This window comes from Onychostruthus taczanowskii, unplaced genomic scaffold (assembly GCF_017590055.1).
Source record: "Onychostruthus taczanowskii isolate IOZ18803 unplaced genomic scaffold, ASM1759005v1 scaffold63, whole genome shotgun sequence".
In the NCBI taxonomy this organism is placed as follows: domain Eukaryota; kingdom Metazoa; phylum Chordata; class Aves; order Passeriformes; family Passeridae; genus Onychostruthus; species Onychostruthus taczanowskii.
In genome coordinates this window covers 3,283,509-3,307,745 of record NW_024504012.1, presented here as the reverse complement: position 1 = coordinate 3,307,745, position 24,237 = coordinate 3,283,509, and the positions used below count along the sequence as shown (strand labels likewise).

The 24,237-nt window shown below is 50.3% G+C and overlaps 2 protein-coding genes across 7 annotated transcripts in view; one reads left to right on the top strand and one right to left on the bottom strand.

Moving 5' to 3' along the window:
* Positions 1 to 4,595: 4,595 nt before the first annotated feature.
* SCYL3 (SCY1 like pseudokinase 3) lies at positions 4,596 to 20,890 on the top strand. 3 transcript variants are annotated; one of them, XM_041420048.1, is made up of 14 exons: positions 4,596 to 4,692; positions 8,337 to 8,611; positions 9,453 to 9,638; positions 10,713 to 10,826; positions 11,471 to 11,527; positions 12,191 to 12,293; positions 12,816 to 12,927; positions 13,224 to 13,301; positions 14,626 to 14,765; positions 15,050 to 15,237; positions 15,596 to 15,767; positions 17,580 to 17,723; positions 18,269 to 18,996; positions 20,166 to 20,890. In XM_041420048.1, the coding sequence occupies exons 2-14, from the start codon at positions 8,447 to 8,449 to the stop codon at positions 20,226 to 20,228; spliced, it is 2,250 nt and encodes a 749-aa protein (XP_041275982.1). In that variant the 5' UTR covers positions 4,596 to 4,692; positions 8,337 to 8,446; the 3' UTR covers positions 20,229 to 20,890. The 3 variants fall into 3 exon arrangements, with proteins under 3 accessions (XP_041275982.1, XP_041275981.1, XP_041275983.1); XM_041420047.1 differs by lacking the exon at positions 4,596 to 4,692 and adding an exon at positions 5,014 to 5,260; XM_041420049.1 differs by lacking the exons at positions 4,596 to 4,692; positions 8,337 to 8,611; positions 9,453 to 9,638 and adding an exon at positions 10,095 to 10,422.
* CUNH1orf112 (chromosome unknown C1orf112 homolog) overlaps positions 20,736 to 24,237 on the bottom strand; it is a 17,576-nt gene continuing 14,074 nt past the window's right edge. For all 4 annotated transcript variants that reach the window (XM_041420043.1, XM_041420044.1, XM_041420045.1 and 1 more), the window contains 6 exons: positions 23,951 to 24,046; positions 23,429 to 23,542; positions 22,916 to 23,020; positions 22,553 to 22,633; positions 21,719 to 21,832; positions 20,736 to 21,440 (listed from right to left, as the gene is read on the bottom strand). In XM_041420043.1, coding sequence (XP_041275977.1) covers positions 21,255 to 21,440; positions 21,719 to 21,832; positions 22,553 to 22,633; positions 22,916 to 23,020; positions 23,429 to 23,542; positions 23,951 to 24,046 — 696 coding nt within the window. In that variant the 3' untranslated portion in view covers positions 20,736 to 21,254. The remainder of the gene's footprint in view (positions 21,441 to 21,718; positions 21,833 to 22,552; positions 22,634 to 22,915; positions 23,021 to 23,428; positions 23,543 to 23,950; positions 24,047 to 24,237) is intronic.

Here is a 24,237-nt window from a genome sequence, read left to right as displayed (position 1 = left end):
CCAGGCTGCATGACTGGAAACGAGTCTAAAATTAGCCATGGTATTTCATACCAGTTTTCAGCCTTCTCTCTGTGCTGGCTTCTTGTTCAGGGCTTCACTCACTGGAGGTAGGTGGAAGAACAGCATTGCAAAGATGAAGCAGTATTTTTTTTTAATTATTTTCTCTACCATTCTTAACTAATTCTTATGCAGTTTCTTAGAACAGGTAAGATCTCAGTAAGAAATGTGGCACAAAACTTGAACTACACGAACAGGTTTCCAGTGCTGTACCTTTCTAGGTTGTTTCCTTTGTTCTGAGTCCACACTGGATTTGCCCAGAGGTTGTGCCACGTTCAATCAAAAGCTTTCAGATATTTTTATAGTTATAGCTGTGAGAGAAATCCCCCAAACTGCACACTCAGGCTATTCTTCTGAGACTGGCACTCGCTCGTCAGGCTTTTCCAGAAATTAGTGTGAAGTTATTTAAAGCAGTTGCCCTGCTCATGGAATGTGTTTTGGGGGAAAACCAAAATGAAGTGGGTCCTTGGAGTATATGCAAACTATCAATGAAACTGAAGGAGCCTTTAATTGGAAGCTTCAGGTTAACGAGGAGCTGCAGTGGAGCTCCAGTGAAGGGTGGGTGTCTGTAATTGTAATACAGTTGTGACCATGCTGAGAATAAATGGCAGTGGAAAAAATCTCTGGCTGCATTTTTAGTATTCAATGTTAGGAGTTTATGGGAAAAGAATAAAAGATCAAGTATTTGTAGCTTTGCCTGGCAGCAGCTAAGAAAAGAACATCATTTATCTGCAAACAGAGCTTGGTAAAAATTACTCAGCACTTAGTAGCCTGAGGACAGAGCCTGCTCGCCAAGATGAAAACCAGCTGTGCCACTTCACTTTCAAGGCAGGAGAGAGGCTGATTTTCCCTTTAATTACAGTTCCTGAGCCAGAAAGGGGGAAAAAAAGATAGGAGCACATAGACTTTTCACATTTCCTATATCACATTTCCTGTGGGTGTCAGAGGAAGATGGGAGAGTCTGAGCTGTTTAATTATCTGTCTTTTATGGATTCAGTCCCTGGGTACTATGTGCTGCACAAAACAGGGCGAGGAGGGATCTGCTTTCTTTTAGCCACTTCTGCAGCTTTTGTCCTCTTTTTCCCTGGTTTCTCTTCCAGGCTTTGCAGAGCTCCTCTTTTCTTTCCCTACAGCAGCAATCCTGAACCATCCTAGGAGTATCCTCTTTCCCAGCCTGCTGCTAATTAATTAATGAGTTTGGTTAGGCAAGTGTTTCAGATATAATGAGGCTGTAAAGTTAATAGTACAATGAAATAAGCAAAGGCTGAGAAGCTCCTACGTCTGGTAGCTATTAGAGAGGCTTTGTGCAGATGGACGAGCTCATTTCTAGGAGCAATCTGCTCCATGCAGCCGCCTAACATCTTGTGTTAAATTATTATTTGTACTACACCAGTACTTAGGAGCTTTCCAGGGCAGCAGGGTGGGGAAAAGCAAAAGTAAACAAATACTCTCCTCCCTGAGAGCTCATGGAAGACCTGATTCAAGGTCTTTCAAATACCAGGGGGTTGTGGAGCTGTCTGCAGTTCAACATGTGCATTTCATTCTGAAATCAGACTGCCGTGATTCTGTTTAATTGTATCCACTCTGGATTCAATGAAACAGGAACAAGATGTATCTGCCTCTGGAATAAGCAGGACAAGCTCTGTTTAGATACAAGAGATTCTGGGCCCCTCTGGCAGGTTCTTTGATGGAGTTGTGTAGTGCAGCGCTCGGCTGTTCACTCACCATGGCCAGAGGCTGAGCGGGGCCACAGCCTCCATTCCTTCTGTGCCATCCTCAAAAGCCACGATATCCACTGAGCTGACTTCTGCTGCATTTCATGTTGCCTTGAAGCTCTTGTGATCTGCTCATTTTTTTCCTTCAGGTTAAGGTTGTGGGGTTTTCTTCTCAAAGATCTCTGAGGTGCCAAGGGAAGTGTTGGAGCTGCACTCCCCTGCGTGGATTTCATAGTCACAAGGTGCTATTTGCAGCCACTTGAATAAAAACATGGACTTTTCCAGAGCTGGAAAAAATATGCTGGGGTCCCTTCCCCCTAAAAAAAGAAGAAATCCCCTTCTGTTTATTAAGAAATTGAGAAATATCATTGGAAGCAAAAGGCTGCTGTGCTGTAGTTGTAATTCACATGGCCATGCAGGAGTGGGACATCAGTGGGAGCAGCCCTGCAGCCTTTGTTCCCTGTGCCTTTCCCAGGGAGCTGGGAACATCTCTGAACTGCTGAGAGCCTGCCCAGTGTGCTGGGCACGCTGGAGCTGTGGCTGCCCCATCCCAGGGGTGTCCAAGGCCAGGCTGGACAGGGCTTGGAGCAGCCTGGCCTAGAGGAAGGTAACCCTGCCCAGGGTTGAAATGAGATGAGCTTGAAGGTCCCTTCCAACACACACCATTCTGGATTCTAAGGCAGTGCTCCCCAGCTGTGCCTTTAGACCTTACATGCTCCATTCCACTGGAGTGATTTTTGCCCCATCCCCCTCTGCAGTCCCCAGCTGTCTCTCTCTCCACTATGCCAATCTTTTCTTGCTCAACTGACTTAAAGAATCAGTTCCAATCCTAATGAGGCATTTGCTAGGAGCTCTGTAATCCTGCTGGTTCCATCTCTTCCCTCTGCCCTTGAGGGGTTCATACCTCCCTAATGCTAATCCCTGGGTTGTTCTCGGGAGGAGCCCACGTTGGCTGTGCTTAGGAAAGGCAAAGGGTGAAATCTGGGGGCAGAAACCCAGCTGGGGTTTTTGTGCAGCACCTGGTGACAGGGCCCTGGGCAGGGCACACCCCTCAGTGCCACTTCAGCCTGTGTGGAACAGTGGGATCACTCGGGAAAAGCAGGTAAAAGGAAAGAATGCTGCTCCACAGAGCCAGCCCAGCAAAGGAAACACCAGAAATTATGCAGAACAGCCAAAGTTTGCTTTTTCTTCCTGACAGCCACATGAATCACACCACAGCCTGAAGCTGGAGCCAAGGGCTGTGAGTAGAAATCGGTTGTTGCTTACGAAGTTTTTATCTTTACCTCCAGTTATTCACATCTTCTGACCTTCTGCCTTTGCCCTGCCACAAACACACACAGGACACAAACCCCTGAATAAAGTGGTGACTAATGTTCACAGTTCCCCTTAGTTTGCCCTTTGGGGCCAGGATCTTTTTAGGTGTCTGTCCCATTTGGGCCAAAGACTCTGGGTCTTTCCTGCCTTTGACACATAGAGGTGGTGTACCAGAACTTTATTTAGTTTCTGTGTGTGTTATATTACCCTGTGATGTGTGATGTACTACATATGTCATACTGTGACCCCTTTCACTTTCCTGCACCCTGCTCCTCTCATCATATTTCTTTTTTTAAAAAAGCCCCAGATCATCCATCTACGAGCATATCCTGCCACAGGAGCAGGCTCCTCCTAGCACTGTCTCCATGTTAACCCTGACATGCCACCTTACAGCCCTTCCCCTGCACAGTCATAGCAGAAATCCTCTCTCCTGGCTCGCCTGAACAGTCGGTGAGGCTCAGCTGAGCAGAGTTGTGCTGTGGATCTGAGGGAATCCCTGTTGCTGTCCAGGGAGCAGAGCTGTAGCTGTGCTGAAGGGACTCTGGCATTGATGAGCCACTGTCCCGCAGACCTGTGTGTCTGGGATCAGCCGTGCTGTCCAAACACTGGAAGGCTTCCCTAGAAATGGAGGGGAGAAAGCGTATTGCTAAAGAGAGTCTACACACTTCGTGCTGGGTTTGGCAGCACAAAACTCAGTGCAGGTTAAACTCGTGGAGCTGAGTTACTACAGCAAGCCAAGGCGCTTGCAGAGCTCAGACCACCTGTGTTAAACACTCTGCCCTGGCCATTAAACCCGCGTCTAGACGAGGCCACGGGGCTGGGCTGTGCTGCTGTTCAGAGCGACTGAGCAAACCACATCCTCACGTCCTGGCGCTGCAGGAAACTGGAATAACACCGGCGATACGAAAATAGCGTGTGAACAGCTCAGACCTCCCACCGCTCTGGAGCCGTTCCTTTCAACCTTCGCTCCGCCGTCCAAAACACTCCGGTGAAATCTCTCCCCGGAGTCGCTTTACGCCGCAGCACGGAGAGCAATTCGATTTCATGGCATTAAAGGGATCCCCTCACGCCGCAGTGTCAGACCACCTGCCTCGCTCGCACCCTCGGCCCGCTCCGGCTCCCCGAGCGGGGCACGGGGAGGGCAAGGATATTTAAAAATTTATTTTAAAAAGGACACTGTGGGACAGCAGCGTGTCCAAAGAAGGGCAGCACGGCTCGTGAAGGGTCTACAGGACACCCTGCGAGGAGCGGCTGCGGGAGGGGGGGTGCGGAGCTCGGGGGGGCTCGGGGTCTCTTCGCTGTCGGCAGCCACCGGACAGGAGGCTGCAGCCAGCGGGGCTCGGGCTGTTCCGCCGGGCCTGCGGTGGGAGAACGAGAGGAAATGGCCCAGCTGAGACAGAGGAGTTCAGATTAGATATGAGGAAAAAAAATAAAAATCACTGTCAGGGCGGTCAGGCATTGGAACAGGCTGCCCAGGGAGGTGTTGGAGTCACCATCCCCGGCGCGGGCGGCGCTGCCGGGCCGGGCGGGCGGAAGGACGGACGGACAGACAGAGGAGCGGCCGGCGGGGCCCAGCGGCACCGGAGCCCCGGCCCGGCGAGGACAGGTGAACGGGGACGGGCGGGCCGAGGGTAGGGGCCGCCATGGGGTCTGACGGGCCCTGCCAGCCGCGCTGGGGACGCGGTGCCGCTGCCGCCCCCGGCCGGGCTGTGAGCCGCGGGCTCCCGGGCGAAGCTCCCGCAGCGGCGGCTCTGGCGGTGCCGTTCCGGGGAGCCTGTGTGTTAAAACCGCGCTGTGCCCGGTGCCAGGGTTGGACCGGCCTCGGGGAGCGCGGTGCAGCCGGGCTTCCCTGCCCCCGGCGGTGCTCAGGAGGCGTCCGGAGCCGGCGCTGGGTTTAGCGGGCGCACGGCTGCACGGCTCCATTGCTCCACCTCACAGCTTCCTCCCAGCCCGGCGCTTCCAGGGCTCCCCGACCCTGAGGGCGCTCGGAGGGAGGCGCGCCCTCACCCAAAATGGCGGCCGGCGCTCCGCTGAGGGCGCTGCGGCCGCCGGGCGGCAGGGGGCGCGCGAGGCGGGCGGCGCTGCCGGGCCGGGCGGGGGGAAGGACGGACGGACAGACAGAGGAGCGGCCGGCGGGGCCCAGCGGCACCGGAGCCCCGGCCCGGCGAGGACAGGTGAACGGGGACGGGCGGGCCGAGGGTAGGGGCCGCCATGGGGTCTGACGGGCCCTGCCAGCCGCGCTGGGGGCGCGGTGCCGCTGCCGCCCCCGGCCGGGCTGTGAGCCGCGGGCTCCCGGGCGAAGCTCCCGCAGCGGCGGCTCTGGCGGTGCCGTTCCGGGGAGCCTGTGTGTTAAAACCGCGCTGTGCCCGGTGCCAGGGTTGGACCGGCCTCGGGGAGCGCGGTGCAGCCGGGCTTCCCTGCCAGGGGCTGTGATCGCCGCTGCCCGCCAGGGGCTGCCTGTGCGGGGAGCCGGGCGGGCGTTCGGAGCTGTGGCCTTGGGAGAGCGCTGCCTTCGGGGGGAAAGCTCCTGGCACCGCCGAGAGCCCTTCCCGGGGCTCTGCTGGCCTGGCAAGCCTGGAGCAGCCTCTCTGTGAGCTGGTGTGTGTTTCGAGTGTATGCGGCTGTCATTCACTCCGCAGCGAAGCTAAATGGGAATTCCGCCTCTTTCTGGTAGCAAATCCACGTTGTCCTTTACTACCAATCGCTCTGGCTTTCCCTGCCGGGCTCCTGTCTCTTCCAGGGTGTTCTGTGTATCACTTCTGACGTTCGCGTTTACAATTACGAAATAAGATACAAAAGGGTTAATGCTCTTAGCTCACAGTTGCGTGAGTAATGGTTTGTTTTGGCTCTGGAGAGCCACACCTGGGCACAGACCTTTGCAGATGCTTTTGCCAGCTGGAGTTTCAATAGCCATAAAGAAGCTGGAAAGCTCGGGGTGCCACAGGCTGCTCCGTGTTTGTTTGAGCCTGAGAGGAGCTTCCCTGGAGAGGGGCGGTGTGTTTGCAGCTGGCTGTTGTACAGCAGGTCTCAGGTACTTCACAGGCGCGAGGATGACTCTGGTGTTACAATATTCAGCATGAGAAGAGCATGGAGCTGTTGGAGCAAGTCCAGAGGAGGCCATGAAGTTGATGAGGGGACTGGGGCACCTCCTCTGTGGCTGGTAGAGACGGGGCTGTTCTGCCTGGAGGAGGTTGCATGGAGACCTCATAGAAGCCTTCCAGTATCTGAAGGGGCTCCAGGGAAGCTGGAGGGGGACTCTTCATCAGGAAATGGGACAGGACAAGGTGGGAATGGCTGCAAATGGAACCTGGGGAAAATTAGGTGAGGTGTGTGGAAGAAATTCTTCCCTGTGAGGGTGGGGAGGCACTGGCACAGGGTGCCCAGAGCAGCTGTGGCTGCCCCATCCTTGGAAGTGCCTAGAGTCAGGCTGGCTGGGGCTTGGAGCAGCCTGGGATAGTGGAAGGTGTCCATGCCCGTGGCAGAGGAGTGGAATGAGATGAGCTTCTGAATTCCCTTCCAACCCAGACCATTCTGTGATTCTGTTCCTGAACTGTGTGTGTCTCTGAAGCCAAATATGCCCACGTGTATTTGGAGGAACCTGAGGAATCAGGTGAGCCCAGACACTTGCAGGTGTCCTGAGTGAGGAATCATTGAGGTAGAACAACTAAACGAGGCACAGCTGGGAAGAGCAGAATGCAGAGAAATGCACTGGCTGTGCCCAGGAGCAGCAGCTGGTGCCTTGCCCACAGGTGAGGAGGATAACCTGGGGCAGCCAGGGCAGAGCTCCCAGGTTCTGTCTGGACAGGAGAATGTTCTGTCTGGGGGCAGCGTGAATGCTTTTGTGCCAGGGAGCTCACCAAAGAGAAATCCAGTTTAGAACATGTGTTATTGCTGCACTGTGTTTCCTTTTCACCTGTCAGCCCCTGTGTGTAGTGCTGGGAAGCTGCAGTTTAGATTTCCATAACTTTCCCTTTATGTCTTAAAGGTCCCATTTAAGGAATCAGTGCTCAAAAGGTGCAGATTCATGCCTGACACCAGAGGGGAGAGAACGAGGAGGCTGCAAGCTCTGTAGTTAATTCAGTTCATATTTTGGTGGATCAGGACACAGAATTAATTAAAAGCCCCTCTTCCCCCCCATTCCAGGCTGCAGGGGTTGTTGTACCCTCGCTTGGCACCCTCTGGAGGGTTAAAGGAGCCAGGGAACTGTGACAGACCAGCTCTCTTTGCAAAGGCCCTGAGCACTTCTGACCTCAGGGCTCCTGGGAGACCTAACTGGAGACACAGGTGAGGGGCAGAGCAGCAGCTTGGGTGGAACAGCTCTGCTGGAGAGCTGGGAGACTCCGTGAAGCCTCAGGTCATGGCTGGAAACAATCACAATAAAGCAATTCTCCAGCTGCAAAAAAAAAAAAAAGGCAAGCTTGGGGGTGGGCAATTTCCTCCACTTTTCCTGAAAACTTAAGGATTGCTCTGTCCCTCTGATTCCTGAGGAAGGTTTGCTGACTTGTGTGTGCAGACAGGCTCAGGTCTCACCCGTGGCTTGTGATCACAAGTCTGGTAGACAGAAAACACTGACAGAGCATGTGCTGGGTCAGTGTTTTCCAAAAAAGCCTCTGCAATCAGTGTGTTTGTTTTACCGGTTTTGTGTGTGAGGAAACGGCACAGAAATCTGTGTCAGCCTCTTCCTGACAGTCTGTGGGAGGAAGGAAGTGTTGGCAGGCAGAAGGAATGTTTGTCACACGGAGAGAAGGTAATCAAGGGGGAAAACATGCTCCTGGAGGAGGGTACCTGGCTATAGGTAACCTCCTGAAATCCAGCTTGTAACCCTTCCTCCTGCACTGAATTCTTCTTTGGCGTGGAGGATTGAGGAATGGCATTTTTAAGAAGGCCAGAGGCTCTTGTGGAGTGGCAGTCACTTCCTAACTGCTGGCTGTGCTTGGTGTCAGTTAAGCCCTTGGTGTGGGTGTCAGTGTGGCTGGGAATGCTGCTGGATCCTGCTTTTGGTGGCTCTCAGCTGGGCAGCCAGGTCAGGGCTGGGCTGTGGTGCTGCGCTGTGTCAGAGCTGGTGGTGATGCTGACACTGGTGCCAGTGCAGTCCAGGCCCCACCGCTGAGAGCTGCTCCTGCTCACCCAAATTTGTGGATACCGGGTTTCCTTTACAAAGTAAACTTTGGGGATGTTATTCTTGTCCTTAAACTCAAGGAGAGGATACTGGCAGGAGGAGATTCTTCATGGCTGTTCTGTGCTTTGCAGAAAATGCTCTGAACGTGACCCGGACAACACCTGCTGGAACTAAATCTGCCCAAAGCAAATCCTCCTTCAGCCAGGGCCTGTTTGTGGTGAGCAGGGCACCTGTGCGAGGCATGGGCTCGGAGAACAGTGCTTTGAAGAGCTACAGCCTGGAGGAGCCGCCCTTCACGCTGCCCAGCGGGCACACCATCCACCCGGCCGTGCTGCAGGATGGCAGACGGGCCTCCGTGTTCGTGTACAAGAGGGACAGCCAGGAGAAGGTCAACAAAGCTGCCAAGGTACTGCCTGTGCCGGGACACGCTGCACAGCTGGCCCTCCTTCTGTTGGCAGGATGGGAATCAGTTAATGGGGTCAAACCCTTGGGAGTGAGGGCGGGAGGAAAGTGGAAGCCAGCCTGGCCACGGGGCTGAGGGGGGTTGGCAGCTGCAGAGGTCATTGTGTGCTGCATGCTGAGGGCAGCAGTGTTCAGACAATGCAATGTTCAGGCAGCAGTTCAGATACCCCTTGCAAGGTGCTGCCTCCTCTTGCAGATGCAAGTCAGGGTCTTTCTTGGGTGAAACCCACCCAAAATACCATATTTATTATAAATAAGGCTTTTATTCTGTGTAAGATGTTCTCCATCCAGTGCCAGCAGGGAGCTTACGAGACAGATGGAGAGACAAGAACGTGTAGTGACAGGACAAGGGGAGATGGCTTCAAACTGAGAGAGCAGGTTTAGATTGGATATAGGGGAAGAAATTCTTTGTGAGGGTGGTGAGGCCCTGGCACAGGTTGCCCACAGAGAAGCTGTGGCTGCCCCTGGATCCCTGGAAGTGTCAAGGCCAGGTTGGGCAGGGCTTGGATAAACCTGGGATAGTGGAAGGTGTCCCTGTCCACAGGAGGGGGATGGAACAAGATGACCTTTAAGGTCCTGCCAACCCAGACCATTCTATGATTGTGTTTCATTGTATTATAAAAAGTTCTGCAGTCTGAGCGAGGAAGTTTGCTGGGAGCTTGGTGAGGAGCAGGGATGGGCTGTCTGAATCCCATGAGAAGACATGGCTAAGGGGGCAGGACTGAGCTCTGCACCTGGAAGAGCTGCCTCAGAGGAGGTCTAACAGACATCTTTGTTCCTGGAAGCACCTGAAAACCTTGCGCCACCCTTGCCTTCTGCGCTTCCTCTCCTGCACCGTGGAAGCCAACGGGATCCACCTGGTTACAGAGCGGGTGAAGCCCTTGGAGATGGTCCTGGAGATGCTCTCTGCTGCAGAAATCTGTGCAGGCATCTACGATGTGTTGCTGGCACTCATCTTCCTCCATGACAGGGTAGGTACCCCTGGCAGCATCATCAGGCTCTGCTGGGAGATGGAGGAAGTGTGACAGGAGAGCGTTGTACGGGGTCGTGTATTTGTCGTGTATCATTCCGAAGGCAGGAATGATACATCTGACTCCATGTTCTTAGAAGGCTAATTTGTTATTTTATGATCTGTACTATATTAAAGAATACTAAACTAAACTGTGCTAAAGAATACAGAAAGGACACAGACAGAAGGATAAAAAGATAATAATGAAAACTCGTGACTCTCTCCAGAGTCCAACACAGCTTGGCCCCAATTGGCCAAAGAGGGAAAACAGCGGACATGAAACCAATGAAACAATCTCCAAGCACATTCCAAAGGAGCAAAACACAGGAGAAGCAAATGAGATAATATTGTTCTCCTTTTTCTCTGAGGCTTCTCAGCTTCCCGGGAGAGGAATCCTGGGCAAAGGGATTTTTCCAGAAAATAGGACGGTGACACCTGGGCTTGTCTGGGTGACTCACTGCTGATTCCTCCCAAAAAAGACAGACACGTGCCCCACAGTTCTTGCAGGCTGAAACTGCTAAACTTGCCTGCTTTGGAGGAGGAAGGGTAATTGAAAATGTTGTGGAAATGAGGGAACAAGCAGTTCTCAGTTCATGGATCTGCTTGTAGTACTTCTTCCTTTAGGGAACTGGGATTGCTTGGCCTCGGTGTTTGTGTACAGCTGTTGTCCCATGCCAGAGATTGGTGTCACTGCTGTCCTGTCTGACACCTGATTGGTGTCACTGTGTGTTTGCCCAGGAGTGCAGGTAAATCCCAGCTCAGACTGTAGCTCTGGGTTTTTGTGTTCACAGTTGGAGAACTTCCCTGGATTTACAGTTGCATTGCAGGGGCTGTGACAATTAGGGCTTTGTCTGCTCTAAAACCCTGGCCCTCCTGCCTGGCACCTGCTGGTCACCTACAAAATCCTACAGGAACTGTGTGGGTTTTGGGCAGCTTTCCCTCAACCCCCTGCAGTACCTAATTAGTGCTGATTACGATTCTACATCTTCACCTATCCCCCAAGTCAGTTACCCTTTTTTTGGCTTTTATATTTTAGGGAAACCTAACTCATAACAACGTCTGTTTGTCATCCGTGTTTGTGAGCGAGGATGGGCACTGGAAGCTGGGAGGAATGGAAACAGTCTGTAAATTCAGTGAAGCCACCCCAGAGGTAAGAGCCAAGTGCACCCTGGATGCCCAGGGGAGGATTCCTGGCCTGTGGAATCTGGCCATCTATGGGTGTGAAGGCCCAAGTCCTTCCACTTAGCTGGATTTGCTATTAAATGTGTTGGCTCACTTCCAGCTCTGTCCTGGATCTTTGCTCTGAGGACACCCTTGCTATAAACTAAAATGTCCACACAAATTAACTCTCCATTAGGCAAAACACAGCTGCTTTTCTAAGGGACACTGCTGTCTGGAGAGTGAGAAATTTTGCCCTTCTGGACTGATACAAAAATTTAAAAAGAGTAGGAAGATTCAGGTCAAAACGAGCCATTAAGGAAAATAATTTAAATGCCTCCTTAGCTTGTGTTGGTGGCATTTTCACTGCTTGGTAGCAGAAAGAACAATTCCTGTTTTGATTTCTGCTGCCTGCTGTGCAGCGTCAGGCACAGCCTGCCCTGGGTGCCAGCAGAGGGGGCAGGGGCCCAGCTGCTGCTGCCAGCCCTGGCCCAGGGGCACAGCCTGCCCTGGGTGCCAGCAGAGGGGGCAGGGGCCCAGCTGCTGCTGCCAGCCCTGGCCCAGGGGCACAGCCTGCCCTGCTGCTGGGCACTGAGGGGACGGGGAGGCAGCTCACGGCCCCTCTTGTCCTTGCAGTTCCTGCGTCACGTGAGGTCGGTGCGAGACCAGTCGTGCATCCCCTGCGAGGAGATGGTGAGTGGCAGCTCCAGGGGCTCCCTGTGCCAGCAAAGAAAAACCTGGCGGTCTGGAAGTATTTTTACATTCACGTTGTGTTTCCTCATGCATGGAAACGGCTCTTGGATAATAGCTGAGGTTTCCTCTGTTCCTTTTGTCCCTCTGTCCCATCCCTGCTTTGGGAACGGTGTTGGGCACAGGTAATGCTACTTTTCAAACTCTTTGCAAAAGTTTGGTGATTTAGAAGCAGCACAAAAATCAGAGTAGTTGCTGGGGCTGCCCGGATCACTGTGGTCCCGTGGTTGTGTAACTCAGCACAGCCTTTTCCCTACCTGTTAGTCACTTCCTAGCCATTGAGAATCCTTGGAGCTGCTTGTGCTGAAGGAGCACGCTTCTGCTCTTTAATTACTGTCTGTTTCCATAGAAATGCTGAAAGCTGTTGAGTGCCTGCATTCATCAGGGAGTTGTTTCATCATGATGGAGTTGCTCCTTTGGGTTATAAATTCCCCAGTGGAGGTTTTTTTAGCATAATATTCTACTTGTAGGGTACACAGTGGAGCTTTGGTGCTATAAAAAGAACTAGAGAGTGTATATGGTGGGGGGTGGGAATAAAGACTTATGGAAAACACCACTTATTTCATAAGCTCCTGCTTTGCTGGGCTTTTTCTGTTTTGTTTTCAGTCTGCAGACTTCAAAATCCTGCCCAGCAGCTACGGGCATGCGAGGGACGCCTACGCATTTGGGACAACAGTTGAGAATCTCCTGACAGTTCTCAATGATCAGGGTGAGAATGCCACTGGTTTATTTTGCTGGTGACAGGCCCTGTGGTTCACTCCTTGTGTGGTTGAACATTCCACCTTGCTCTGCAGCTGGCAGGAGTGTTGTGGGCTCAGTGGCCAGCGTTGTTCCTTGTTTGCAGACTTTTTTCCTGTGTTCCCCCTCTCCTGTGGGGACGTGGTCAGATGTGGCTGGAGGTCACCAGCCAGTGTGACAAGAGCACTCCCAAACCTGCTCTGGTCCTGCCAAGGGTTATGGATGTGGCAGGTGGGTCTTGAGAGCCAGAGCTGAGCAGGGGCTGCCACTTCCAGCAGAGAGGCAGCAGGAAGTTTCTTGGGAGAACAGTAGCACTCCTTGGAGGCCCAGTAGCCAGGCAGGTTAGGAAGTTAGGAAATGGAAATGCTATTTTCCCCTTCCTTTTTCACTTTTGCTAAAAATAAGTTTTTGGGGGTGGGGGTGTGGAAGAGTCCTGAATGTGTCGTGATCAGTGTGGAGAGAGAAATCTAACTGTAGGTGCTCTGGATTTCAGTTTCAGCAGATATTCTCTCCAGCTTTCAGCAAACCTTGCACTGTACACTGCTGAATCCAGACCCAAAGTGTCGCCCACCACTGTCCAGCCTATTGTCTCACGAGTTCTTCAGGTAAGGACAGGAATATCAGGCCTCTCTTGGTCTTGATATGCTTTGAAGATGGGATGAGAGTGCAGACTGAATCCCTGCCTCCTGCAGGGATCCTTAACCAAGAGGCTCCTTGAATTAAGAAGGTGTTACCAGCCCTCCCAAAGAGGTGCTGAGCAGCAGCCTTCACTCCTTGCTGGCTCTCTTGATCCACCAGCATTTGACTTGGGTCCCTTTGTCTCTTCTCTCTGCTGAAGGAGTGGTGGGGGGTTTCAGCATCAATAAGGATTACACTTGACAGCTTTTGGTTTTGTGCTTAGGAATGATTTTCTGGAAGTTGTGAATTTTCTGAAGACCTTAACATTAAAGTCTGAAGAGGAGAAAACTGAATTTTTCAAGTAAGTGAAGGAACTTCTGCAAATGGATTGTGGGTGACCTGGGAAGGCTCCTGGCCAGAGGTGCTTCCTCAGGTGGCAGATTTGGTGGCTTTGGCAGAACATTGTTCACTCTGTGACACTTTGGGTACTGCAGCCAAAGTCAGAGCCCTGTCAAAGAGGAAACTCTCCACCTCTTGTTTCCCAGCTCCTTGTGACTGGTTTGGTGTTTGGGAGGAGCAGTCCCTGCTGGGCCCTGCATCTTCCTGATGCTCCCCAGCCTCCAGAGGGATGCAGCAGCCAGTGAGAGTTTGCAGTAAGACTTGCTGGGTGAATTAATCATGTGGTGCCAAGAGAAAAGCTGTTGCCTGTAATGGTTGTCTCAGCTGCAGTAGTGGAATATCTTGCAGTAAATCCCACTGTTGTGGTCCCCAAGAATTTTTCTGTCAGGGAATTTTCTCTCTAATCATGGCATTATCTGGGTCTGAAAAGGGGAGAAGCTGATTTTTTCTTTTTCCATATAAAAGAACCTTGGTGTTCTCACAGAGCTGTTTTCCTGCCTATTTTATACATCAGTTATTTTTAATTAGTTTAAGTGGAGGAAGTAAGAGGAGAATGGGAATCCTTAGCAGGAACATTCAGTGTTTCTCACTATCTCTGTGTCAGCAGTGTTTTCTGAGGGAGGGGATGAACACTTTGCTTAAAGATAGGGGAGTGCTGCCCTTCCATCAGGCAGAGGGGCCTTCCCAGCAGATGCACTCTTCTCTTGGTCTCCTCCAAGCCTAGAGAGACAGCAGTAACTGATAATTAATACTTTAAAAATTAAAATCTGACAGACGAGCAGTTACACGAAATTAAACCCTGATAAGCCCAATCTGTTTGCCTCATTAGATGGAAGTGGTTTCAAAAGGGGATTCCCTTTGTGCAAGGGAAACTTCCCTTGTGTGGTAGGTAGAACAGCCTTTTCCAAAGCAGCAGGAAAACCCTGGACCAGGGTGTGGAGTGAGAGGAGAACTCTCTGCTGCAGTTTTGACTGTAGCTCTTCACAGGAGATGCCAGCAGCTCTGAGGCAGTTTGATGCCCCAGCAGCTCCCTGTGCCAGTGCCAGTCCATGACTGGGTGTGGGGTGTTACAGGATGTGGTTCTGGCTCCTGGTTTGTGCTGTCTTTGCCTCAGGCAGGAGCAGAGGCTTCTCTCTGTAGGTCAGAATGCAGACAGTGGGAGAGGCTGCAGTGGGACACTGACTCTGGATGAGTCAGACACAAAAAGGGGAAGATGATTTTAAGGGAAACAGGCATAAATGCGTGGAAGGCTGCCTTGATACTAATTGCTGTCTCCTGGAATGCAGATTCCTGCTGGACAGGGTGGCTGGCTTGTCAGAGGAGCTGATAGCATCACGGCTGGTGCCTCTCCTACTCAATCAGCTCGTGTTTGCAGAACCTGTAGCTGTCAAGAGTTTTCTTCCTCATCTGCTGGGCCCAAAGAAAGGTGACCTTTAAATACTTCCTCATCACAATTATTCCTGACAAGTTTGGAATGAATTCAGAGCGGTTGTTTCATTGAATCAAGGGAATAGTGGTGTTTCCCTAAGCAGAACAAATGCTCTAACAGACAGAACTGGAAAGGACTTCCAGGGCTTCCTCCTTTGCACTGCTCTGCTGGTGCTGGGAGGAAAATCAGTAATGATCCTGGTGTCACCACTCAGTGGCTTCTGGGCGAGCTGTCTCTGCTGGGTGAAGCAGCCTTTTCCCATCCTCACCTCTGTTCCCTAGAGCAAAGTGGGGAGAGCCAGACCAGCTGCCTGCTGTCACCAGCCCTGTTCCAGGCCCACGTGATCCCCGTGCTGCTGAAGCTCTTTGAGGTGCACGAGGAGCACGTGAGGATGGTGCTGCTGTCTCACATCCACGCCTACGCCGAGCTGTTCTCTCGGGAGGAGCTGAAGAACATCATATTGCCACAGGTTAGCACAGCACACCAGTGGGTGGCGTGTCCTGGAATATGGGATTTCACAGAATCACTCAATGGTTTGGGTGGAAGGACTCGAAGGGCCATCTAATCTAATCTAACCTAATCTAATCTAGGGACATCTTCCACTAGGCCACGTTGCTCAGAGCCCCGTTCACCCACTGGCATCAGCCACCTTCTTAATTGGTAGCACAAAGTGGAAGGCTGATTTTATGCTGTGAAACAACATGCAGTCTCTGCTGAGAGCTGTAGGGGATTAGAAATGAGACGTGCTGCAAAAGTAACACTTTCAGAGGCAGTCGGTGCAAAGCGGAGTTGTCTGCTGCGCTGACATCGGCGTGTTCTTGGTGCAGGTGTTGCTGGGCCTGCGGGACACCAGTGACTCCATCGTGGCCATAACCCTGCACAGCCTGGCTGTCCTCGTCTCCCTGCTTGGGCCTGACGTGGTTGTAGGCGGAGAAAGAACAAAGATCTTCAAAAGCTCTGCGCCAAGTTTCATGAAAACTGCTGATCTCTCCCCAGAAGGTAAAGGATACAGAGTGCTCTTGGGATGCTCGCCTGTGCTGTCCAAGCAGTGTAGGCAGAATTGCTTGGATTATTCATCTGTTCCTGGGGACAGGTTAATTTTTAAAAAAGCTAATTTTCAGCCAAACTTGGATTTTAAGTTAGGTGCTATTTGCAGATATAGAATTGATATCAGAAGGAGAGTTATATAAAAGTTATATAAATATATTGGGAAAAATTGAAACAACTTCTTCATTTAAGAATCCCTGCAAGTAAAGCAGATAGTGTATGTGTGTGTGTCTTTTGTGGAAAAACTGAATTTCCTTTCTGAAGGACTTACATAGGTAGTTACTTAATATTCCCTCTGTCCTTTCTGTTCTTAGAAACAGTAAATCTCATGTTCTTCCCCCAATTTCTATTCATAGATTGGAAAAGGAATACGAACTTCCCTATTTTATCAGCTCTCTGGAGGCTTTTCAGCTAATGCAAGTGAAGACAGTAGCCCCTGCACCTGCTAGATAACTTGGAACCAATGTGCTAAGGGAAAGCTTCTCTGGATATTGAAACTAAGGATGTTTGTAACAAGGGAAAAGTCAGCATCTGTGCAACTTTAGACATAGAGATAGCAAATGAAAGACGTGACAGATCAGTTTAAGTGCTTGCTTCCTGTTTATGTGTGTACTGGCAGCTACCGCCCTTCATTAAATCTGTGGATGGCTCACTGCATTAGTTTCTTTACATTATTTATTTTAGTAGACTGTAGTAAATAAACCACTTTGGATCACAGGCTGAAACCAGGTTTATTTTTCAGAATATACTTACAATTAGATCTGATTTAACTATTGATAAACAACAAAAACCCCACCTTTGTCCTCAGCAGTGAGTGCTAATCTGCAAAAGCAGCACAGGAGGCTGAGCATGTGATGCTTAACGAGCTGTTTGCTCGGGCCCCTCAAAGGATGCGCCCTTAATGAAGGACACTGGGGAAGGGGGTGGCTTCTCTGTGTTCCTTGCAGTCCTTTCCCATGGGCCACGTGTGTCTGGTGATCCCTAGCCTAGGCAGGCACAGCTGCTGGGAACACACATGAGCCCTGTGGAAGGAAGTGCAGCAGTGGCCCAAACTGTGCCATTTTGAAGTGGTGGCAACAGGGTCCCACACAGCTGAGGCTGGTGTTGGCAAATCACCACCAGTACTGATCATACCCTGCAGCTCCCAAAAATGATCTGCCACCACGTGCTTGCCAAGCTGGCATCGCTGAGCCAGGGAAATACACTGCCTTGGGCAGCTTCCAAGCATGGCCTGGACTGCCCCCCACCCACCTCACCTCAGGCTGGGATATGAGGGCAGCTGGCAGTCAGTGTTCAGAGTGGAGACTCTCATCCCAGGAAGCTGCTGTGCCCATGCCCAGGCATGGAAAGGGTTTGTGTAGGATCATGAGTTACTTTTGGAATTGCTGTGAGCGAGTGCAGTGCTGTTGTATAAGGCAGGTACCAGGGGATTTGTGATGCAGTTGGGATTTTGGATCCAGCCAGGTGGCAAACAGCATTTTTAAAGCATCTGCTCTGATCAGTTTATTCATTGTGTGTTTCTTGAAAGAACATCTCAGCAAAGCTGATCATGTACAGTTGCCATAACTTTGTACTGGCAAGAGCTGCAGGCAGCAGCAACAGAAGAGTATTGTGTTACATGTGGATCAGGAGGTGCAGCTGCTGGATTGCTGTGCCAGGCCTCAGTGTTGTTCAAAAAGAACATTCCAGCGCTGCAGGCAGTTCAGCTCAGACTGACAGCTCACCTTGTGGACTTGTGTCCTTTCTTTCCCTTTATCCTGGCAGGCTCCCCCAGTCACGGCATGATCAGTCAGAGAAACCAAACCTCTCAGCCCCTGAAGAGCAGTCCCAGCTCGTTCTCCAGCTCTGCAAATGCACCTGGCAAAAAGCTTCCCATGCGACAGGACAATCCCCTGGCTTCACAGACAGGTAAAACGTGCCCTGGTGCTTCCTTTCAGGAACCAAGTGTTCACCAAGGAAGTGTTTGAAAGGTGTGCCTTTTCCCCCCACGTGCTGATCTGAAAGAGTCAGTGAATTCACCACAGAAGGCAACAGTGAAGGAGGGGGAGGGTGATCCTTACCATCTGAGGGAAAAGCAGTTTGGGAAGCTGGCATACACAGACTGGGTGCCTGGACTTGCATTTGCTTTCTTATGGCCCGTTCTGTGCTGTGCTTTCACCCCCACAGCTCAGCAGAGACTCTGCATTTACAGGGCAGCTCATTCTGACAGTCAGAGCTGATTCTGTTTCCTTCCATGGCCTTTTCTCAGTCACCTCTTGCTTACCAGCAATCAGCTTGTATTGCCCCAGGGCTCTGAGGTGAATTCCCTCCTTTGCAAGCAGGAAGGTGTCCCTGCTTTCTTTCCAATCAATTACTGGCTTGTTCCCATGCCAGGTGCTGCCTGTAATGTCAAGCCATGACTCTATCTCTGCCTGCAGCTGCTGTGTTGTATGTAACACCTTTGTCTTCCACAGGTGAGCAAGGCACTCAGCCCCCCCTGAATGGAATTCCTGGAAGCATTAATGCACTGGGGAGCAGCGGGAGCTCTTTGACTACCTCGGAAAAGGCAGCAGAGGAGTGGCCAGACTGGAGTGAGCCAGAGGAGCCGGATGCTGAGAAAACTGTGAACATTCAAATCCAGCCCCGGGAGCTGCGGGGCAGCACGGGACCTTATTTTGCTGGTCGTGATGTAGATGAGAAGCCTTGGGATGACTTTGAACCCAGGAGCCCCAGTCACAAACTGTCCTCAGGGAACTGCCCCACTGTGCCACAGGCTGATGCAGCTGAAAGGCCTCTGCCAGGTACCCATCAACTGAGCAAAGAATTCAAAAGCCTCAGACTGAGTCCCCCCACAAAGCTTTGCCAAGGGAACAGCTGGAGCAATGCCAAGTGGGAGCACGAGGAACAACTGGGAGAAACCGTGTTGCCAAAAACCTTTCAGGAAAGGCTGAAGTCTTCCTCAGAGTCTGGCCTGGGAGAAGAATTCACGATCAAAGTGAAGAGGAAACCAGTGCAAGACCCAGAGCTGGACTGGTTTGCTGACATGATCCCAGACATTAAACCTTCTTCCTCCCTCTTGATTTCACCTGAGGCAAGGACAGAAGCAGTTATTCCCACTCACCCAGGTGGGGTGTCCAGCAGAGAAGGGGCCTCCCAGACTGCGCTGTTCTCATCCAAATTTGCAGCAGCTGATGTGATTGAGGTAAGAGGCTCGAGGTTTAGGTGACTGCAGCCCTGAGAGGCTCCTCAGCACACAGCATCTTAGCAGGCACAGGGACTGCAGTGGGCACGTGATACAGCAAAGAGAGCTCTGGTAGGAAATGGAATGGACTCCATTTGTACTCTACTACACGTACTCAGGAGTTTTAGCTCCAGCTTCTACTCTGTGCTGCTGTATCCTGGAATCCTGTGATTTGTTAAGGAGAGTTCTGGTTTGTCAAGACAGGGAAAACAAGGCTGGATCCTGGCTGCTGAACAGACATGGTCCCATCCACAATCAGAAGGGGATTTCAGGCACAGAGAGTGCTCAGGACTGAAGTGTTTTTCCTGTCTCTTCCAGCAAAACATACTGGCATTGTAAATTAAGGTCCAGGAAACCTGAACCTCTGGATTGCAGAGTAAAGATTTTTGAGTGTGTTGTTTTCATGAGAGAATAGCTGAAACATTTCTCTGTTTCAGAGACACAGGGGATCACAAAACTGGAGTTTCTTTAAGCAGATAAATCCCTGTAGCCCAATCAGGGAGACTCCAAAGACCATTGTTGTTTCCTAGGAGGGGAGGCAGCATTCCCACTTGAACATGTAACTCCCTTAAGAACAGGTGTTGACTTCCAGTTGTTTTGCTCATTCAGCCTCAAGAGAGCTACCCCAGGGACAGCAGGGAGCATGGGGAGAGGAGCCTGGGCTGTACACTGAAGTTGTTTATGACATTTGCAAGTGGCACAGTGTCCTGTGACTGTCATGACCCCAACCCCATTATGGGGGGAAGGAGTGAGTTCTGTGTCAGTGGGAAAGGGAGATCAAACTTGGTGTTAGAATACAACAAGAAAACAGCTCTTTCCCGGGGGAAAGAAATCATCTAATGTATGACATCCTTTTTTTTAATGGAAAGTGGGTTTGATACAAACAGTAAGGGAAAAAAAGTAAAAGTCCTTGTTAAGGAGTCTTTGAACTACAAGAGGAGTCACCTTAAAGACAAAGTTCTTTAAGACATAAGCTGCAAACACTGACACTTCACTTTTGGGCTTTTGGCCTTGTGGATGAATGCTCTGCCATCCCAAGCCTCACAGGCTCCTGCCTGGCTCCTGGGCCTGTGCTGAGCACACGAGTACATTCCCCATCCCTTAATCTTGATAATTTTATGTGATTCTAGGCTGAAGCTACAGGCTGGGGTGAAGAAGAGGAGTTGAACTTGGAAGATGATACAAACTGGTAACAGTTCTGAAGGAGACCAAGGCTATTTATGGTGTGTTGGATCCTGTGACAGGAGTTGCTGCTTCCCCAGTACAACGGATAAAGTACCTCAGCGCTGCTTTTGCCACAAGGCAGGCACTTGCTGCACAGCCACAAGACCCTGTGGGGCCTGAGCTCTTGCCAGGGATGCTCCTTCCCAGTCTGTGCCAAAAGCTGCAGGGGTGAGCCTGCACTCCAGCAATATGCCCAGCTGTGGTGCTGCCACTGCTCCCGGAGAGAGCACAGCGTGACGGTGGTGCTGGTGCTGACGTGCTACTGGAGCCCAAGAGTGGTGGAGGAGATTGATCCAGAACTCACCCCTTCCCTGAAAAACTGCTGACAATAAATGAAAGTCACACTGAGCTTCTTGGTTAATGTGCCTTTTTCCTTTGGTTTTCCTGTTTGGTTTTTTTTCCTTTCCCAGAGAAATAAAGCCCTTAGAAATGGCTCCTTTTAACTTTTCAGCAAAGAGATGATTTTAAGATGAATGTACAGTTTATTCAACTTATTTATTTCTGTTTGTATAGTTCTGTCAATGGATGGCACAAGAGGTGCTAGGAACCATCCAGTGAACAACCACAAACTGCTTAAGCACCATGTTCTTTCTGCTCTTAACTGTGACCAATAAAGATTATTTTTAAAGGATCACCCTAGTGTGGAGTGCCTGCATGTGACAGGAACAAGGTCACTGCTACTTTTACAACAGATTCAGACCTCTCAGTATTCAGAATACAGTGTCTTGGAATGTTTATCTCCACACAGTAAGAGAACAAGCAATATACAAACCCACAGCTCCCATGTCCAGTAGTGTCCCTCAAACCCATCAGGCGTGCAGGACAGGCTGGCACTGCGCCCCTCAGTCCATCCTGGCACACAACCCAAGAGCCAGCAGTTCTGTAGAGCTGCCCCACGGCACAGCTTTTTCTTCTGCAGCACTCCTGGCACAGAGGCACCTGCCCCTCCCACCAGGGAGCTGAGCTGGGTCATTGTCCCCAAGCCCTGAGGGCACCTACCGACACCTGTCCCTGAGGGCGGCTATGGCTGCGTGCAGAGCCTCCAGCTTCACTGCAAGCCAGCCCGGAGGGGAGCCTTTCTGGAGCAGCAGCTTCACAGCCTCCACTGCTCCCTCCATGGTGCCTACTGCTGCCTTGTACTGCTCCTCAGAGGGTGGCTGACAGGCTCTTTTGGCCACAGGCTGCAGATTTAAGCAAACATGAAACGTCAATTTAATACTGTACTTGAGGGATCAGTCTTCATCCAAATGCAAGAAAGACCTTAGGTGGAACAGAGCTGCAAGAGTCCCTTGTCCTGTGAGGGTTCTTGCTGCCTGGCAGGCACTACAGACCATGAGGATATCCAACTAAGGGCCAGGAGTGCATGTGACCTTTCTTCTTAGGACATGGAGGGCAGCAAGACCAGCTCAGCTTTTCAGAGACTCCCCAGAACTGACAGAAATTAACAATTAACACTTACCTCTCCTGTTGACTCCAATTCTCCATCCACTTTCAAAAGCTGTGCACTCCAGGTAATCCTTTCTTGCTTCAGGCGTTCTGTTCGTGCTTCTCTTGTCTCTTCCACCTGCCTTGTCTAGGGAGAAAGCCCCAGGAGAGGTGACTAAACTCAGGCAGCTTCACAGGCATAATTTATAGGCCAGAACAAAAAGGAGAGAGGGAGGGATTTTTATGTGCAGTTCAAAGAATATTATTTCTCACACACTCTTCTGATCAAACATTGAGGTGATCTAGAACTTTGGGTTAGCATCACTGGCAGCTACCAGTTCTTTTGTAAATCATCTACTGCCAAAAAGCTGCTCAACCAGAGAGCCCTGCCTCAAGTTGCAGCTGCCCCCCTTTCCCAATGCCACTGTTCTGCAGCAACTGCCAGCTGCTCCTAAGAGGGTTTCTCCTAAGATGCAAAAGGCACTGAGATGTTTCATACACGTCCATTTAGATTTCAGAAACTGATCCAACAGAAATGGGGAAGGAAATCAAACCAGATTATCAAATCCTGTCTTTTTCATAGGTAACTTCTTTCAAAAACAACAGTGAAATTTAATAAGTATTTTTTGTTTAAGGATAATAAATGCTTTGCTTTTAAGTTGAAAGTACTGGAGGACCAGTGTGCATAGGAATGGCAGTTGCTAATTCTGCTGATTAAATCAAGTAGAGAAGTTCAACCAGACAGTTTATTTTAAAGTTACTTAATGTCATGCAAATAATGCAAGTGTAGACCCACGCTGTGTATTGCTGATAGCAGATGTACAGCACCAACTAAGATAGCAGTGAAATGGTTAAACAATACACATACCTTGGCCAGAAAATTAACAACTTGGTTCTTAGCTTCTTCAGAATTAAGGCACCAAGGAACAACATCTTCATGTCTTGTTTCCTGTCAAAAATGTTACTGGTTGTTCAGTACATTCATGCTAACAAGGGAACAAATAGATGTCTCTAGGACAGTCCCTGCCCTCTTGCAACCAATCTGAGCAACCAGTGCCCAATCCTTCTTCACTTCCAGCTCCTGAAATCTCTTCCAGCTGCACAGCCCTCAGCACTTTCAGTGTGCAACAGATTGTGCAGTGAGGAGCAGCAAACATTTGAGACAGGAGACTTTGTGTACAACAGAAGTTAACAGAACCAATGCCTGCACCCAGAGTTGTGCTCTGCTCACCTCTGCAAAATGTGTGAATGCCTCCAGTGCGTGCTGGTGAACCAGCCAGGTCTGGTCAGCCAGCAGAGAGGCAAACAGACAGGACAGCTGGGGCACAACCTGCCTCTGCAACAGGAACAAACAGCCATCAGTTCCCAGGAGTTAGTCGTGCATATCTCACCACCACGATTTATTATTAAAGACTTGCTCTGAGTGACAGCTTTGGGAAATGCAAGAGTGCTACTGCCCTGTCACAGTGGCTAAAGAACCACTGTGAGGGAGGTGACATTCTATTCTCAGTTCTTGTTACTTCTCACCAGTGAGAAAGGACTGGCATTTGAACCTCCAAGCACCTTGCATGCACTCAGCACATCTCGATGAAAAATAAATCTGCTGCAGACCGTTAATCCAAGACAACTACCCTGGAATTCCTGTATCTATTTCATGAACTTGATCCCTTAACTGTATATTTAAATAAAAGATTTTTTTTATCAAAAGACAAGGCAATTTCACTAAGGCCACAATCCCATTTACCTGTGCTTCTTGTGGAATAAACACCTTTCCCATGGAAGACAGAAAATCCACCATTGCTAGCCGGACGTGATCCGGGGGATGCAGCTGGAGCAGGGATGACTGCAGTGCAAACACCTGCACGAGACAAACCCCAGCAAAACCCTTCAGACTGCAGGTGAAAACTGTGCAGGCTCATCTTTAAATCCAAACACATGGAGCTGAGAAACTGAAGGAGGTATGCTGCAACTCCAATAAAACTGGCCAGGGTGCATTTTAGAAAGAAATGAGCATGATCTCTATCACACTTCCTTACATCTCAATTATCTTACAGGGGAAAGGGATTCTCAAAAGCAGTGTTAACCAAAATGCCATGTGCTTGGTTTAAAGGCCAGGAAAGTAATCAAGGAAGATTATTCCCTTGTTAAGAGAAGGCCAGACCATGAAATAACTCATTTGAGATTTCAACAAATCACAAAGAGCTTGGTTTTCATGTAGTGAATTATTAATAAGGTGGTGGTAGGTGTTTTAGGAATTTTTTTTTACCTGGGTCATCAGCTGAGCATCTAATGCTTGGATGGAAAATTCCAAAAGGTGAAGCAATAAACACAGTGTCTTCTGGAGACATGGCTCATCTGAGACCTTAAAGAGAGCACAAGATATCAGCAACACTGCATTTTAGCTCATGGAATAACTGCTTCAGAGAGAATGCCAAGTTACAGTAGCTTTCCAAAATTGTTAGCCTGACTGCAAACATATAAAAGACTGCATTGTAAGCAGAAAAGAAAATATTGAAATATTCATATCAGTATTTCTAGGTAGTCATATTTTAT

Bases quoted from the DNA above. Each gene is read 5' to 3' on its own strand.
- SCYL3 (XM_041420048.1), top strand. From the start codon at position 8,447: ATGGGCTCGGAGAACAGTGCTTTGAAGAGCTACAGCCTGGAGGAGCCG. The intron at 11,528-12,190 runs GTGAGTGGCAGC...TTTTGTTTTCAG, and splicing joins GCATCCCCTGCGAGGAGATG to TCTGCAGACTTCAAAATCCT. The intron at 15,768-17,579 runs GTAAAGGATACA...TTATCCTGGCAG, and splicing joins TGCTGATCTCTCCCCAGAAG to GCTCCCCCAGTCACGGCATG.